At 34.4% G+C, this 18,852-nt stretch overlaps 1 protein-coding gene across 1 annotated transcript; it reads right to left on the bottom strand.

Annotated features, from left to right (window-relative positions):
- Nucleotides 1-9,276: 9,276 nt before the first annotated feature.
- Nucleotides 9,277-18,085, bottom strand: LOC132062124 (uncharacterized). The gene is made up of 6 exons (XM_059454763.1): nucleotides 17,849-18,085; nucleotides 16,438-16,596; nucleotides 16,274-16,328; nucleotides 14,408-16,148; nucleotides 11,927-12,083; nucleotides 9,277-10,088 (listed from the first exon to the last, which is right to left on the bottom strand). The coding sequence occupies exons 2-6, from the start codon at nucleotides 16,538-16,540 to the stop codon at nucleotides 9,421-9,423; spliced, it is 2,724 nt and encodes a 907-aa protein (XP_059310746.1). The 5' UTR covers nucleotides 16,541-16,596; nucleotides 17,849-18,085; the 3' UTR covers nucleotides 9,277-9,420.
- Between the last annotated feature and the right edge of the window lie 767 nt (nucleotides 18,086-18,852).

Below are 18,852 nucleotides of genomic sequence, written 5' to 3'. Positions count from 1 at the left end.
GCGTATTTTTTGCTAAGGTGACAATTATTATGGGACGGAGGGAGTATTTTTTTCTCTTGATGATTAAGATTAAAGCATGCACAAGTAATTCATCTTTTGACATTGAGAATCCAACCATCATCGTTTAGAGTATTACTCCTTCTTTTACCTCTTACTAATCCTACTTTTCATAGGCCAAAACTTTTATTTTCATGTGAAACCCAAAATTTAATATTGTGAATCCAACTTTCAATCTTGAATAAAGAAACTTGTCATTTTTTGTCCAAGGGTAAAGATGGAATAAACTAGTCAATATATGCATTGATATCCTAAATTAACACTTATTATGGGATAAAAAAATTTGATTAAGATATTATGGGACAGAGGGAGTAATAATTAACTTGTCTGAATCTCAAAATTGAAAAGGTGTGTAAATTGGGACGGAAGGAGTATAAATTTACATGGGGCATGAGCATTAATTGAGTGCTCTGCACGGATGTTTCTGCATTTATGTTTGCTTTTTGAAAAAAACTTGTTCAAAACGCAAACCAACAGGCAATAGCATTTGAATTAGAAAGAAATAGAGTTTCGTTTTTTAAAAATAAATTCAAACTTAAATACAAGTTTTTACTGAAATTAACAAAAAATGGTGCCTAAAAATATTCTCTAAAAAGCCAGTACAAAGGCAAAACATCTTAATCATGTTCTAAAAACTATAATAATTCAAAAAAGTATCTCTTATACATCAGCAAACCAATTTCTAAATCCTGGTATTTACTAGAATGAGTAATAATCACTTTGGACAGTAGGATCTCACTGGAATTTGCATCTACTAATAACTAGTAGCACTATTTCAGTGTAAACATAATTCTGTTATTTGAATGACTAAAACTCTGATAATTTTCCTTTAAAAGAAAGTTTTAAACATTCCATGCTAGAAAGACGATGCTGGTACAATAAATTGTCGTGCAAATAAATGATTCAACCACCGCCCAGAAGAGTTACCAGGTAAATTAATCTAAGATTAAATGTCTTAATGACAAGTGTAAATTATTGATTTGGAACATTTGGTGAATAGTATAAACAGCAGTAACATGTTGCATTTTTTGTCGAGAGAGAAACCAATATTCTCGCGGTTATGGGAACAAGCACTGGCTTTAAGCCTATCCTTTAACCCCGCCCCCCGCGCCCCACCCCCACAACCCCCCCCCCCCCCAAAAAAAAAAAAAAAAAAAAGGAACACGCACACATACAAAAATATGAATATATATCCCTAAATATATTAGCAATAGAAGTAACAACTAACAAAAACTATACGTCTATACCCCAGAATCGAAATTAAATTTATTAGTTTGACTTTCCACAGCTATCAGAGAGAGTTAAAATTATGAATTCGTTACATATAATAGGCAAAACGTAAGTGTCCGTGTATTTCTTTCAGTTATTGCAAGATGGAATCAAAAGAAAAGTTGGTGGTGAAAAATTAATAAATGTGATTTCCTTTTCTGATGAAGCATGAGCATACTTGAAATGTTTGCTTTCTAATAGAAGTTGTTAACATGAATTCCGAAAAAAAAAAAAGGGTTATTTGAAATGTATTAAATTTCAAACAACTCATACTTTGATCTATTTACTAGCTAGTATTAATTTTTGTACCAAAACGTCTGGATAAGAAACCATTTATGACAATTAAAGAAAAGAAAAAAGATTAAAAACTCATAAGTTTTCAGTCTAGTCTCAGGAAGGTTATTACTCGTATTAGTAACACTAGCAAAGCATAATACTCATTTTGGAAAGACTAGCAAGTTTCAATAGTAATATTCTTTTTTCAAATACAACTTTTAAGTATTTATTTTTAGCATAATAACGACAATTGGTTTCTTGTGTTCAAAGTAAGCAACACTTGATGAAAGATAATATTATTGCACAAACTTTCAGAAGCTCGTTTTTGCAATATCTCAAAGCAATGCATGAATCATGATGAATCTTGTGTAGTTCTTGTGCTTTTAAGTCAATGGAATTGGATTTGGGAATCATCATTAGTATATAGTCAAGGGGACTAGAACTCTTTTTGACCAATTAGAATGTCTATACAAGAATCATTTTTTTGCATGATGAAGAAGTAGCATTGTAGATATTATGTATGCATGAAATTTTGGTATGAATTATTATGCGGTAAGACAAAAGCAAATGATGGCAAGAATTTAGAAATATACAAGTCTAGATCCATAAAATGTTGATTTTGCTTTCCAAAAGTGGGGAAAAGGTTACTCCATTTCTTGTGCCATACTATTGCAAGTACTCTTGCCATGCCATGTCCCAACATATGCAAAAGGCCTAAATTATTGCTCCTCCCCAAAAATATACATAATATAATTGTCCTCCCTTTTGTCTCTTCTACTCCTCTTTTATTACTCTTTGCATTTGGGATAGCAATTGGCTTTTTCTTCAATTATTTTTATTTTTTATTTCCAGAAACTTGATTTAAGAAATTAAAATTTCAACTACACTCATTCGTTTACGTGGTATTGTAGATTATTAAAACACTCTTAATCTCTCATAAAGGGGTTTATCTTAAAAAAATCTTAATAATGTAATTTAAGTAATCTCAAATATTATTCGTGGTAAGAGAGAGGGATTAAAAAAGGAATATGAAGTTTGCTATTACATGTTTGCAATATACTCTATATATTAGACTAAATTAGATAAGATTTAGAACTCAAGACAAGTTGATCATTAACTTGGTCACTTTCTTATTCCTTTTTGGTTTATCTTAGCCAAATATAGGGCTTGTGACATTGGACAAACTCCTTTTAAGAGCAATTTAAGAGAAAAAAATAAAGGGATGCAAAGTTATCAAGTGGATAACATCATTAATCAAGACAAATTGGTCTATTAAATATTCACTGCAAATATTCTTAATCTAGGTAAAACATAGGGGAAACAAAATCCAAGTAGCATCAATTTTCCAAGTTCAATAGGGATGATTTTGACTTTTGGATATTTATTTAACTACTACTCCAATAGTCCTAGCCATGAGCTTGTCTTGGTTGATTTTAGAACCCTAGTTTCCCTAGCCTCTAGGGGTAATTGGGAATAGCATAAATATTTTGGTTATGACTTTGAGGATGACGGTTTATGGTGAGGGATAGGGTTAAGTATGGTAAATACACTAAAATGTCTAGAAGACTAGAGCTACAAAGTGGGCAAATTGGCATGAAAAGACTAAAAAAAAGGATTAAAAGAGCATAGGGAGAAGAGTTTAGGGGGTTAAAATAGAATAGAATAACGTTAAGACTTGGGGAATTGCGAAAAAAGGACAATGGACCGCACAAATATTAGCCTGCAAATAGCAGAGTCGGCACGTTCCTCTGTTGCCTAAAGTTTCAAGGTTTTTTGTTCCTCTGTTGTGCAGCCTCACTATACTTTTCCTGCTTCCTAACTTGTCCTCCATATGATCGTATCAATCTCGTGCATGCACGTTTTCTGTTAAAGAACTGTTTGGAGTATTACAATTTATTCTATCTACATTAATACTTTCTTTTACTTAGAAATATTTACTTTAGAATTAGTAGTTTATTCAGAAACACGAAGATGCTGCAACAAATACCAAGACATCTGGAGAGGGTCTCTTTTGTTACGAATTACTTCTAGTTTCTATTCAATTTTATTTTCTGTAGAATATGCAATTTCTGCACCATTTTAAGAAGATAACCTATGATATCAATATTCGACTAAATGAAGTACAAAAATATCGTGAGCCTCTCTATCTTTTCAAGGTAGATGTAAAGTCCAGACATACTACCCTTCCCAAACTTCACTTATGGGATTATACTGAATATGTTGTTATTGTTGAAATACAAAAATAAAATATCGAGACACAAATTTTGTTCATGATTAACTCCAAGTAATTAGAATCACTTCACGTTGTTTTCATTGTCTATTAAAATTCGTAAAAAAAGACACCGATCAATTTTTAACTAAACTACTGAGCAAAAAGCTTGAGAGTGGTAAAATATGATTTGAATAAATTGTTGGGAGGATTTTCACCTCTCCTTATAATTTTTATTTTCAATTGATTATGCAAACAAGCCCTTGAATAAGGGAATAGACATACACTCGAGAAGGAGGTGAACAATGGCCTTGCATAGGATTCTGACTATAGGGCAGCCAATACGAGGCTATAAGTTTAGTGTAATTAATAATTAATCATTGATAAACAATATTCTATAAACTGTCAACAGTAATTCTATTATTAAATCTGTTAATTAATCTGAACACGTTACAGAATATACAGAACCCCTTCTCAGCTTTCCTATCACAGCTTGGTGAAGAGGATGGTCACAGCCAATCACTTCTTGACAAAATTTAGTTATAATATTTTTTAATATATTCTTTTGTAAATAATATCTTCATATTTTTCTTGATATGTTCCAAAATTAGCAAACACTTACAATTTAATAGCATCGATATGAATCTTCCATATAATAAATATGGATTCAATTTTCATATTCTTATACTCCATAATCTGCTATTTTAATAGAAAAGTGTGACCTGAAAATAATTGGTATGTTTAACTCATTCTCTAACACCTTCATTCACCATACTCTCACACCTGCCGGACTGGTGCATTGTAGCTCGATGCACTTGCAGGGCATGATAAAAATCATCTCAAGCCAACGTCTCTCATTATCTTCATCAATGTCTGCTACTTGCACCTTCGGGCGAATATGGTCATTCTTTTTTTAATATGTTTTTGCAAGACCGCCATACATCTTAGTATTTTACATCTCTACAACACTTATCTTGTGATTATATTGGACTTTAGTGGCTCAGCATTCATTATCATATATAACAACAGTACTGATCTTGCTCTATAAAACTTAGATACCTTTGGGAAGCATCCTTCTATCACATTACAACCCGATAATACTTATCAATATCTATTCATATATTTATTATTTGTAAATATCACACTAATTTTTATTTTTTTTGTATGGCAAAGAACAAGTTAATGTTGTAATTTGTAAATAATAAAGTTGTAACTCTGCGTCAAGAGTCAAGACTCGTCTTGGTATCGGGCAGGCTCAAAATCAATTCTAAATAAGTCCCATGGGCTACGGCTGTATAGTTAAGATAGTCGCCTTGTGCATGTTTCACGCATTGAGTTATTCGCTTTGTAGTTCGTATGCCATAACATAGCCATATATGCACTTAATGTCCACCTTCCAAAATATTTTTTTCTCAATTAATTTGTTCAAGTATTTAGTTAAATCTAGCAAATTATTTTTATAGTACATTTTTCTTTTGAATATTTATAGAAAAAAAAACTCTTAAATTTCTTTATTTTCCTGCAGATGATGATAATGTCCACTCCTGGTTTGATACGATTTATTCTACTTTTTGATTATTTTTTTTGAAAAAATATCGAGGCTTGCACTTCGTGTACCTCTAAGTTAAAAGGCCGGTCCGATTTATAGTTGAAATGCCTTATCATGCTTTGCCTTTTCCAAAAAATACTCCTTCGGAAATTGGGTTGAACGTAACGGATATTGGACGGTAGTCAAATAAACCGAAAAGAATTGGACCAAGAAAAAAAAAAAAAGAGTAGAAGCATGAAAGATGGAGCATGTGGTATTAATTAAGCGTGTGAAAATTGATTTAAGTAATATAGTTCCCATAAGCAAATGAACAATAAAAAGGCACATGAGGTGTTTGGCAAAGTATGGAGAGCGTCTTAACTATCAACAATATCATGCTTCTCCTTCTCCACTTGTTCTTTAAACTAATTAATGAGAGATCTATTTGCATGTGCTGCAAGTGTTCTTCATGTCACATTTTGTACTACTCCAACAAACCCTTCACACGTTATTGTTGAGACTTGCACACAATATATGTTACATTAATTTGTGGTGGTATACATGCTTTGATCTTTTTAGCATCTACAAAATCATTTTGTATTAATCCAAGATTTAAATTTGAGAAGTTTGACTTTCAAAGCTTTTAGTATAAAATTCATTCTTTTTTAAGTTACGGATTTCAGATCTACTACTTAAAATTTTGTAAATTTTCACATATATATTTATATATTGCGTTGAAAATAATACTATTAGATTTGAACGAACTTATTGTGTAAGAGCTGCGTCCGCCTCTATGACGTGCTACACTAAATTACAACTTGATGCTATTAATCTTGATATTGATAAACAACCATCCCATCAAATGAAGTTGTTTTAATATATTTTACTTCCAGGTCTACATACATAACATGTTGGTCTATAGCTGATTCGGGTTCTAAAATCTAGCTAGTCAGTGCGGTTATAAATTGCCAAAATACTAGCTGTTGCTTGATTAGAAAGAAGAAGCCTGCCATTTGCCAATGCGTCAATGCAATTCGACAAAAACCAAAAGAAATCTTCAATATAGAAGGATCCAAAGTAGGTTTGTCAATGCTTGAATTGATTGACTTAAGTGAGCTTCGACGTTGGTCTTCTAGGTTCAACTTACTTTAAAATGCCCATTAATAATTCGTTAATTGAGGAATTATTATAAGGTATTTCCGATATAAAAATCACCATCTCTAGAGAATAATTATAAAATAAATCTCCTCTACAATTGTTATTTATCTCGTGATTACACGATAAAAAATGGGTAATTTGTAGAGGCGAAAGTTCTGAAGCGGAGGTTTTACTTTAGCCTTAGCTGTCTTCAGAGGAGGCCAAACCTCCATGCGAATGCAACTTTCACCCTCCGCAAATTACTCATTTTTTAGTAGTATCACCAAATTCTTCGCATCCCCTTTATATATCCGGGGGTCTCCACACTCCATTTTTCTTTAATTATCAAGTACACGTTAGAGAAAAAATTACAGAGAATTATATAAATCCATTAAGATGTATGATAGGATGGATGAAATCTCTCAATCAAAATGTTCGAATTTAAATGCTGAAAATGAAGGAAAAAAACCTCTGTTAGAAAGCGTTTTTTCCTTAATGAATTCTACACAATACAAAATCTAGAATAATTGTACAATCGCGTTTTGAATACAAAATGGTCATAATAAATAAATAAATAAATAAAAAGAGAAGAAATGCATGACATGTTGAGATAATGAAATGGCATTAAGAGAGGAGTTCCTTGGACTTGGGCGGTGGGGGTGGTTAAACAGTATGTTGTGTCAATATATACTTCATCTACTTGGTGGATTTATGCTAAGTGGACAAGAGATAAATGACTCATCCCTAATTAGTCACTATCAATCAAGAATACATCGCATTCTGTATTTGATTAGGACAAGATAGAATTTCATCGCATTCAAATAGGAAATACTTGGTCCAAATAATTTTTGAGAATCTTAATTCTAAATGTATGTACATTTCACCCGGCCAGGCATAATATATGGACAATAATTACAAATCATTACAATTAGACGAGTGATTTTCTTTTAGCTAACTGGCACATTGGTAGACTTAATAAGGGGTTAAAGCCATGTTTACCAAAAATGTTTCTATTTCTACAGCTCAAAGCCTCAAACTTGAACTCTTAAGAATAAAAGGATCTCAATTATCCGACCACGTCCTTGTGAGATATGAGAAGGTTGGCTCAATCACAGCCGGCGGGCGGGGGGGGGGGGGGGAATAAAAAAATAAAAAAAAAAAGCATGCCCTATAATAAAAGAAGATGAAGGAAAAGGAGATGTAGAATTGTACTCCTTCCCCTCAAATTATCGGTCGCTTTTTTATTTTACATATCCCTCAAAAAATATTAATTAGAAAGAGATATTTAATTTACTTTATCCTTATTTATGTCTAAATTATAATTTTTTTCTATTAAATGTTTTACATTATGTCATCTCTATTAATCTATTAAGGGGTAAAATTAAAAAAGAATAATTTAGTGTGATTTAAACTTCTAAAATAATAAATAATTTAAGATAAATATTTTTAAAAACGACTAGGGAGGGGGTAAAATGTAAATGGAGGCTTTTCAACAAAAGTCATTGTCTGCTTCTCTTTTCAGAAGATTCAGTGAAATAGCAGATTAGATTTGGGGTGGGTGCACGTTACTTTGTCAGACATTCGCCGCCGAGCGAAGTGGACGGCTGTTCCCAGTAGGACCACCTGTCTGGCTTTTCTTCATGTCACCATTCTTTAGCCCATTGGCATTATGACATTAAGAGACTTTAAATAGGATTTTACGCTTAAAATAAGTCAAAAATTAATCGAATTTGACTTAAATATCTATAAAAAAAAAAATTGCTAGATTACCCTAACTTATTTTTTTTTACTTATAAGCTGCTTTTTTTAAGTCCATCCAAACAGGCTCTAAATAGGATTTATAGCACATGAATCAACATATCTACCATTGTGATCATGTATTTGCCATAAATAGGTAACATAAACAGTATCATAATCATGTATTTGCAATAAACACTTGAAAGACTTGTAGCGAAAGAAAATTGGTAACTCTCTATATATAATGTAGTAATAATATATAGGGAAAAAAGGTCAAAAATACCCCTCTACTTTGGAAAAAGAGCTAAAAATATCCTCCGAACTTATTTTGAGTCAAAAATATCCCTCCCGTCCTTAAAGTTTTTAAATATATTCCTGTCTCGAAGGAAATTATCCCCTAAAATAACCCAAAATCATTTTTAAAACCGCTTCATCATTTAAACCCGACCCAACTAAATAATAACCTATAAGATCCCCTTATTCCCCCAATTCCCTCAAACTTCATACCTACATATTGGGGGAATACGAGTTATTATTTAGTTGAATGAAATGAATAAATGGAGCGGGTTTAAAAAAAATTTCGAGTTATTTGGATAATTTCCAAGACAAGGGATATTTGAAAACTTCAAGGATGAGAAGGGTATTTTTGACCCAAAATAAATTCAGAAGATATTTTTAGCTCTTTTTCCAAAGTAGAGGGGTATTTTTGACCCTTTTCCTTAATATATACCGTAAAATAAGAATGTAAACCTAGAGGTGTCGGTTCAGATCATCCATTGATCTAGAAATGCGTCTTTTTTTCCCAATAGAAATGGTTCTGTTCCAAAAAATTTACCTCTTAACAGTAGGGCTTCGGCAGAGGAAAAGAGAGGCAATTAGAGCTGAGTTTGAGCTCAAACCCACAACATGCTACTACTACTGACATCACCTATCAATATCAAACTCAAAATCAGTGAAAAAATAGGCAGAATGGCCTCTTATCATGCATTCACTTTAAGGATAATGCACCCTCCTATCATGGAAACATTGATCCTATCTCAAGAACATAAATATGAAACAACACTTGAGCCACTGATCTCTTCATTAAATTAAGATTTCCATCTTTCGTGCGGAAAAACAAAAAAGAACAATGCACAATGAAGCTGTAAAGTAGCAAAGCTACAGTATAAAATTTCACATTGATTAAAGCCCTCAGAAGAGGACACATTCATATTAGGTCATGGATCAGTTCATCCATCAAAGATGAAAGGATCCCCTTCTCAATGTCCACGCCCTCTTCGAAGGCTTCAAAGCTAAAATCGGTCCACTTCCCGTGTTGTGTGCTCATGTCCTTGTCAACAACCTCGTCCACCATCAACTCTTCCATGCTTGTCCAGCCAGCAATCTCTCTGTACACTTCTTCTGCCAACCACTCCTTCCTTTGTACCAATGTTGTCCACTTTGCCCAAGCTTCAAAGCTTCCACCACAACTCTGTTTACATCTGAATTCCAGGCATTCAACCACCGAATCAAACAATACTCTTCTCCTAATCTTCAACTGCTCATCTACATTTTTATTAGTTCGAGTCTTCTGATTCTCCAAATGGTCAAAGAGATCAAGAGCAATAATACTCTGAGCCTCACCCAGCATAAAATCTTCCAGCACCAAGTCCGAACTTCTAATTATATCCCTAATATATCTAAACTCCCAGTAAGGTGATTCATCGAAATTTGTGGAAATCGATGCAGTAGTTGAATCCTTTCCACCTGCGTCAACAAGAGAAACTGAAGAGGCTGAGTCCAATAACTCTGCATCACCATCCACCAAATTGATCCTCATGCAGGTTTTCCAATTCGTCATTTCCTGAGATCCATCAGAAGGATGATACTTGCTCCCTGAATCATAAAGTTTCATCAGTCATGATTTAATTGATTTTTTCCGGTTGGTTCTTGGGGGGTGGGTGGGGTGGGGGGGGATGGAAATATACTACATTCAGTTCTTGCTTCAATGTGATGAACTGACAACATCTTTGAAGTCCATAGGCAATTACTGTACTGATCTTGCATGAAAGAGCAGAAATACGTTTTGCAGTCAAGGTGCACCCCTTGCACTCTTATAATTTTCTATTAAAGCTTATGAAATGCCTTACCGCCCTATCTAGTAAGAGCCTCTAGGGCTATGTTTGGCGTAATCAATATAATAGTTGGTTCTCTTCTTCAACATTTCTATAAGACAAACTACCTTCTTCCTATAATAAATTTGTCGAAGAAAACACTATGTAACCAAATTAGAGAATCATGACTAATGTTTATTTACAAAATTACTGATCAAACAAATATCTACATTATTTAGTCATTTTGATCTGAAGAGCTCCACTCTTACAATGAAGTAGTTGATATAGGTGTAGAAATCTAACATTAGAGCGTACACCAAACAGAATTAGAAGGTCTGCATACAGAGGAAGGGAATAAGGTAGAGCCAGAAGAACAAGGAAAAAACTTAGTATTCTAGGAAATTGCTGAATAAAATGCTAATTCTTGAGTCAGGAAACTTTTTCCACAACTAAATCTGCCTCTTTGAAATACAGAAGAAAGCTGTATTTTTACGATTAGGAAATATCCAAACACAAGTTAAAAGTGAGAGCTAGAAGCATTGAACCCCGTAAGTACTAGGTAACCCAAGGTAAATCCGAAATCCAACATCTAAGACCTTTTGTGTTTTTCATGATTTCAATGTATTCAGATTCCACTTTCACATTCAGATGAAGGAGAAATCATTATCTCATTTGTCTTGGTTCTAATTTTTTGAGTCTAAAACTGCAGAACATACTTGTTTAATGCAGGGATCGCAATATGAGCTTCACAACACAGAGTAGAGACAAAACAGTTGAACATATATGCTAGTGGTGTAAATTGTGTATTCATCCAGCTCATCTTTTTATCTATTATCTTTATTACTAAAAGAAGCCTCGGGTTCTTTTCCATTTAATTAGGCGGTGTTCATTACCACTGAAAGGTTTCAGCCAAAAGTATATTAGAAATAGTACAAGTAATCTGAGCAGGAAGAGAATTTTTATCTGTGGAATTGAGAAAAGAGAACTTTTACAACATTTGCCCAATCACGTGATTATCAAACACATGATGGGATGAATGAAAATCTTATCCCACATCATCGCGCTAATAAATGTAACTAAGGTTATCCTACAGTTATTTCCCAAATTATTTTTCCTCTTCTCCATTTTTATCCATCTAACAAGCTTGGGGCAATTAACTTAAGTGGCAAAGTTTCTAATATTTTTGATAAGAATATAATACGAAATGCCTTTGTAACAGAAAGTCAAAACACAACACAGAAAGATCTACCAGTCTTATCTTGGTAAGGCATATTATGGTTTAGAAGTTAAAACAAAGTGCCCATTCTGTGCACATGTACGTTTTATATGAAGAAACCATTCCTAAATTCAGCAAAATTATCAATTCGGGCATTTTTTTCTTTTGATCGGTAATTGGGCTCTTTATTTTCACTCTGCGCATATATATATTGAGGTGAAATAATCTGTAGACAAGAATGAGTAGTAAATGCCACCAAAAGTTTTACAGGACAAAAATAGTAAATGCTTTAAGCTAAGTCAAAAATAAACATGACTACCACTTCAACTGCATGCAATCAAACCCTTGAAGAGATGAATCATAACAATCTTAAATAGGAGGAAACTAAAGATCAGTATAATTACCATCAGTAGTTAAACTTCTGTAGCTATCCAAGGAGTTGCAACTGCCTCCTGAGATAGAAGGTTCCAAACTTGAGGCCGGGCTAGAGCATGGAAGACCAAATTCTCTTTCACACGTAAAGCTGCTGGCAGTTCTAGGCTTTTCTACCTTTTTTGGGCCCTGAAATTGATGCAGATAAGATTAGCCTGGTAAATCATACTGTTTCTTTTTGTTTTTAAGAAAAGGCGGTACAGTAATAATACAGAAATAGGAATTCAAAAAGTGCACCAACTAATTGAGTTTGCATACAAATTCTCAATATCGATTTTATTCCATCTTGGCCCATTTCATTCCAATACTTATGGATTTGTATCATGGGACAAATAAGGGATGCTAAAACTAGTAACTTTCTAAACCTCACACTTACCCCTACATGATATATAATCTCCATAACAAAGCTGAGAGGCACTTTGTCAGATAAAGGACCTAATGCAAGTGTACTATCAATTACTAAACCTTAAATCCAACTAGTGGGTATATCGTGTACATATGGATATTTTGCTTCCACTGTCTTGTTCTTCGCTAAGTTCACATGGATTCCAAGAGATGGTTAAAAAAAGTGATAACTTACTAGTTTTAGCATCCCTTATTTGTACAAGACAGCAATGCTTTTTTATACGCTTAAGTGTGATTAAGGCTAGACTACAAACTAACGGGAAAAAAATGTTTTGATTTTGAGTGTCAATTGAGAAGTAGCCAGTGTTCGGTACGCAATACTTCTCCACCCAAATTGTCAACTTGTTTAGTAACAACTATTTCCAACTCATCAGTTCGTTAACATTTCATTCCATATATTGACGAGGTTGAAAGATGACAGCTTTTCTGGGATAGTCTTATCAAGTGAAACTTTTCTTTTGCTTCTGCATCTTCTTAAACATCTCATCCGCCTATGCTTCCCTATTAGCTAGTATTGTCAACAAATTCTGATGATTGTTATTGCAATGAAATGTATATTACTGATCTCCATTCTCCACCTCAGTTCCAATTATGAGATTATGGAATACCAGCTATAGTATCAATCTTGCAAGGGACTAAGAGCGAGTTTGCACAAAACTGGTTCTGTAAGCAAAAATTTGCACCACAGGGGTAAGAATTTATCTATTTAAGGTACACTTTCTAGAATATGCAATCGCAAGGTATAAATCACCTCCTGAAGCAATCATTTACTATAACAAGGATTGATGGCCTGATATCTTGGACAAAGACTTGCTTGTTCAAGTTAACAACTGGATAGCAATCAGTCAACTACACCACAATCTCAAACTAGTAGGAATCAAATATAAGAATCCTTATTCTCAAAAAAAAATATAAGAATCTTTCTGCCCCCAGTTCAGAGGATTTATCATGGTCAAACTAATTTTACATTGGCCATTGAGCTACCACAATGTTCCTCTTTGCCTGGGTTTAGGACCAACATGCTGTCACATCGGCGGAATTCAGTGTAACTGGACTAATGAGGAAAACTGAAAGTTGCAGAAACAACAAAGAGGAAAAATAAAAGCAAGTAGGGAAGTGGGAAATGACATCAATGCTTATATGAATGGGCATGTCATTGTCGTAATATGAGAGGGCGGGGGGGGGGGGGGTGTGGAGATGTTGGCATCTTCAGTTAAGAGGAAATCCCAAAGAATTTCCCTGGGGGTTCTTTCATTTCTAAGCCATCCTGTATCATTCTAATTATGTCTCTTAGAAAATCTAAATCTGGCATTCAGACCGATTCAGTGGTTTGACCTAAACAAAAGGAAAAAAGGAAAAGCGTCCCTAGACTAAAGACCTCTTTGGCTTATAGCACACAAAGACTTTGATATGGCTACGCCTACTCTTTTTGTCATCTATTGGATTGAGTAATCAAAGGTAAAAAAATGATGACTTCGACAATCATTTCAGAACAACCCTCATTAAATTTTATTGTCAAAAGAAATAAAAACACCGTAGTTGTATTACTTAGCTCTCCACTGGATAAGCAAGCTGGACGTTCAACTTTGGAGAGTTCCTGACCCTAGTTGTTATTCATGCAAAGTGGTGGCGACACGTTTTTTACATTTGGCTACCTGTTAGCTATACACACATTTATTCAGTTGATGTCCCTCTACCTCAGCACATGATCTCACAAAAAATTCATAAGTAATCTCCTAAATTGTACAGGACTTTGAATCTTCTATTTCTTTTCACCCAGGAACAAATATATGCACCAAATTCATACACTGACAAAAATGTGGTATGCTATAGCAGTACTTTCAAGGAAAAAAACTTCGTTGAGGCTCAAAACCAATTAACAGCTCTGACCACATCAAAAAGTTTCATATGCATATGATCATTATCTACATTCCATTTTCTCATTGCTGTTCCTGTTCCTCTTTTTTTTCTACAGGATTTTGTTTGGGGGTGGATTGGTGTGTTAGGCATAAAAAAGGCATTTTGAAGCTACGGAATTTCAGAAATACCTGCCACATCTGGGTTGCAGTAGGCTGGAGGTCATCAACAGAAGAGTGACCATAGTCATCTGCATTTTCATGAAGCAAATCAACTTGAAGCCTCTTCCCATGTGTTACTATCGACAAACTATCTTCAAAAGTATTGGCAGAACTAGAGGCAGTCCCTGTCTTGGTGAGATCTTCACAAGATGGTCCAACCTTAGAAGTTAATTCTTTAAGCTTTTGTTCTAAGAGCATACCTAAATCATCACCACCAACGGCATTCGAGCCTAAAGAAGATATCGTTGATGTTCTTGAATCAGACTGATCATCATAAGAACCTGGAAATAGAGAAAAGGCATTATTCTTTTCCAAAATATGATTTGATGAAGTGGGGCCATGCGTTGATTTTTTGATGGGTGAGGTGAAAGTAAATGACACCACATCACTCCCTTTTTTCCTGTCGGCTGTATCCCAATTGGAGCATCCTTCAATAGTTAAATTACATTTTATGGACTTCTCATCTTTACTCTTCATCATATTATCAGCAGCACATCTATCAGGGCCAACATCTCCATTGACTGGCTGTTTCTTTCCAGTAGAGGACCTCAGTCTGGAGTCCCTGGATGATGAAAGGTCCTTTCCAACACCATTTCCTACAATACTTGCAGTTCCGGTAGCAGTTGTGGTATTTACAACAATTTTATTTACAGTTTTGCTTGGTCTAGACGTGTTACCAGTGGATGATACTTTTTTCTCTTTGTGGCAGGGAGCTGAAGTTTTTGAACTCTCCCCGTCTTTATTAGATGCAGAGTTCTGCTTCTGGTTGTTCTGCCTGAGCACATCAGAGGGCCTGTTGAGCGAATTTCTCCTTTCCCCAACTTTTACAAGACGCTTCCTACCAGACTTAGACTCATTCTGTTCTTTCTGGCTCAATGGGTTCTTACTAGCAGTAGCTTTCCCCTCTCTTTTCTGAACATTGGTCTTTGCCTGAACTGCTAGTGAAACCGACTTCTCCTTCCCCTTATTTTGGGAGACATCTCTTCTTGATACCTCAGAAGCCCTGAATTGACGCATGTTATCTGATTGAACCTGACCTCTTTCGCTGGGTTGTCTTCTGACATTTTTAACAGAATTTTGTTCTTTTGGCCTGTGTGATGCTTCATAAATCCTGGACTGTCTCTGAGCAGCCTCCATTCTATCTCTCAGGTCCCGTATTCTCAAAGGGACAGAGGAAGACCCAGAAGATCGCACCTTCTCTCTGGTCGCGGGTCGAGGACTCTGCTCATATATTTTGGCAGCTGCCTCTATTATGTAAGCTGCATTCTTAGGAGGGATGAACCCAGGACTCTTGATAGGAGATAACAATCTGTGGTGAGTAACTGAAACAGGTTTAGCTGATTTTGGAGGCAACACCTCACTTTGAAACCTTTCGATGGGAAGGCTCTGCACCTTCTGCAGCCTCATTTCAACAGGGTTTTTCTTAAATCCATCCAATTTATTTCGCATGTTACCATCGACTATAACATGATGCTCATTCTGGAAATCAGCTACAAAGCTTAGATATGGAGAATCTCTGAACGAGCGACAATCAAAGGATGAGTTAAAATAGGGATCAGACTCTTTTGAAGTTGGCAAAGAATCCAATCCCATAAGACGTGCAACAACAGAAGGTGCTTTTTGACCATAACTTCCATCCTCGGCTACTGATGAAACACTATAGAAATCAGAGTTCTGTGTGGAGTTGGAACCAGGGACCATACTCATGAGCCTTCAATCACATAGACAGATTATCAGAATGGCAAACCAAAAGATATGATCCACAGTCATAAAGATAATGTCTTGAATTATTTGAGAGGAAATAGCAGAGCAAAGTAAAAAAAAAAAATTACCTGCTGAAGTCTTAAATTTGCTGATCCATTGGCATTTTCTTTTCCTTGCTTAGAGTTTTCTACAGCCACAATAACAGGAACACGGGCATAGCAAAATATTCATCAATAAGCATCAGTCACAAGAAAAGTGGCCTTCAATTGCCAATAGGCAAGGAGAAAAGGAGTTACCAGGCAGTTCAGACTTGTTAGAGAAGAGCTTCTTCCGAGATTTGATATTCCAATCAAATAGCTGAAGAAAGCCTCCTTTTGAACTTCTCTTTTCAACCTCCATTTCCTCATTTAATAACCAAATACTCCCATGTGGATGTATCAGCAAACAAAACACATCTGTTGTCAAGAATTGCAATGTTTAAGGCATCAGGTCCTAGATGTTTTACCAAGAATGAAATAAACAAGTAATCAGAGGTTATCGAAAAAAGTAATCAGAGGAAATAAGAACTTCGCAACCAACTTCGGACAACTTCCATTTAAGAGTGTGATTAGAATGGAGAAGAATGTTTTCCATAGAAATTTTTCTGTGATATCTGGCTGGGCATAAAAGTAGATGGCTTATATAAATTGTACAAGGTGAAAAAAAATGGTAGCTTATTACTTCTTGCATTTTTTAGTACTAAAGTTGACATCCATATCTAAATGTTGATTATTGTTGTAGTTATATGATATAAGGTGTCGTTTCGTCTACGGTTTAGTTACACATGAATTATAACGTATGTTTGTTTACGCAGTGAATAATAATGTCGGAATTGTTACCAGGGCTTTAATCTAGTGGTAATAGTTCAAAACATAATGTCTTACTGCACACAAGTGGAGAAGGGTAGAGGAGCGGGCCCCAATTATCTACCAAGATTCGAATTGTTCGCCACTGGCCCTCGGAAATTTCTCACTTATCAAAAGAAAACACTAATAATGCAAGGATTGTTATGCGATTAATTACAATATATGGATAATAAAGAAGTGATTTTTATGGAGGAATTGTCTACTTTAAGGGCATTTTTATCTTTAGATACTCATATCCACATATTACTAATAACATGTATCATTATTCCACATAATATCCCGTATAATTAACACATAAATTAGGGTATAATTTATTATTTAAACCAGGATCAGAACATCCTTGTCCCATCCAACCAAACAACCCCTAAGAGTTTGATATTCGAAAAGGAAGATGATTTTCTCAATAGCAATGGAAGTCATTTCCTCTTTTTCTGGCGGAAAATATTTCTCCACAACTCAAGGTACCAAAACACTGAATTATCAATTATGATTTCACAGAGGAAATTATATTTCAGGAGAGCATTTTCCAGTCATACCAAACACTACAAGATGCAATTTTTACAAAGCTGAAAGCCAAGTCTTTCTAAGCAGCATTACTTCATTTTTGAGCATATGCAAGATCCCATAACTCAATTAATAGTAAACATGTAACAAACCAAAAGCATTTAGTTTAAGCAGCCGAATCTTGAGCTAGACACAAGCAAAATTAATCAAATAAAACTACACCACAAACATTTACAAGGGTAATTATGACAATGAGCAACAAAAACAACAACTCGGAACAATGTTGAAACAAACTCACCAGTAAATCTTCAATAATTAGTCAAATCTCACATTCTTTCCACCATCAAAAGTAAGATCTGAACTAGGGATGAAGCAAAAAAAAACAAGCCTAGGGTTTTTTTTTAAAAAAAAAATTGATGGATGCAATGCTCACAGTAGTAACAAAATAAGAGGAAAATGGAAAGTGCAACTGTGAGAGAGGAGAGAGGGGAGTGGATTTGAAATTAAAAGGGGAAACGGAGAGTGGCGTGTAAACTATAAAGTGAAAAGACTTAAACAAAGACTAAATTGATAATAAGATACGGAAGAGACAACGTCCTCACCGTTACATATTTGTACGGAATCATATTTAATTACAAAATTCTCTTTTTTGACTCCTCTAATTCAATTATTTTGGCTCCTTCTTCTGGTAATTGTCATAAATTGAATTACTAGATGGTAGTAAGTAAATAAAAGTAATTCTTTTTTAATAATGAAGAGGCAAAATATATAAATAGACACTTTAAGTTGTCATTAATTTAACGGTCAGATAGTTAAGATATTTATTTGACCGTTGAGAATTTCTTTTTCAGCACTTTAGCTCTCATATTAATGATAAAAATAAATTCAATTGTGTTTTAGTGAAGTGACCTTATATTTTTTAATTAAGGAAAGCAGTCGATTGAAAAGATATAGGATTAGTGGAATTAGAAGTTTAATTCACTGACATGTATATAGCTTTTAAAATCTTGTGAATTGAATTTGAGATGAGTCAAATAGAAGAAAAAAAAACAACAACATCGAATCAAAAAATGCAATATAAAAGAGTTTTCTTCTTATCTTTTTCTTACCCTTTATACTTCATTTTCCTAGTGGGATTGTTTTAGTTTCCTTTCTTTTTATTGGAGAAAGAGGAAAAGGGAGTATTTGTTACTAAAATTGTTTTTCTTGTTCCTAGAGCCAACAAGGTGGAACAAAAGGTGAGCATTGGGAATATCCTTTTTCTGTTTTTGAGACGATACAATATATATCAAAGAATAGAAC

This window comes from Lycium ferocissimum, chromosome 7 (genome assembly GCF_029784015.1).
Source record: "Lycium ferocissimum isolate CSIRO_LF1 chromosome 7, AGI_CSIRO_Lferr_CH_V1, whole genome shotgun sequence".
NCBI lineage: Eukaryota > Viridiplantae > Streptophyta > Magnoliopsida > Solanales > Solanaceae > Lycium > Lycium ferocissimum.
Note: the sequence above shows the minus strand (reverse complement) of the source record. Positions and strands in the feature narration are given on the sequence as shown.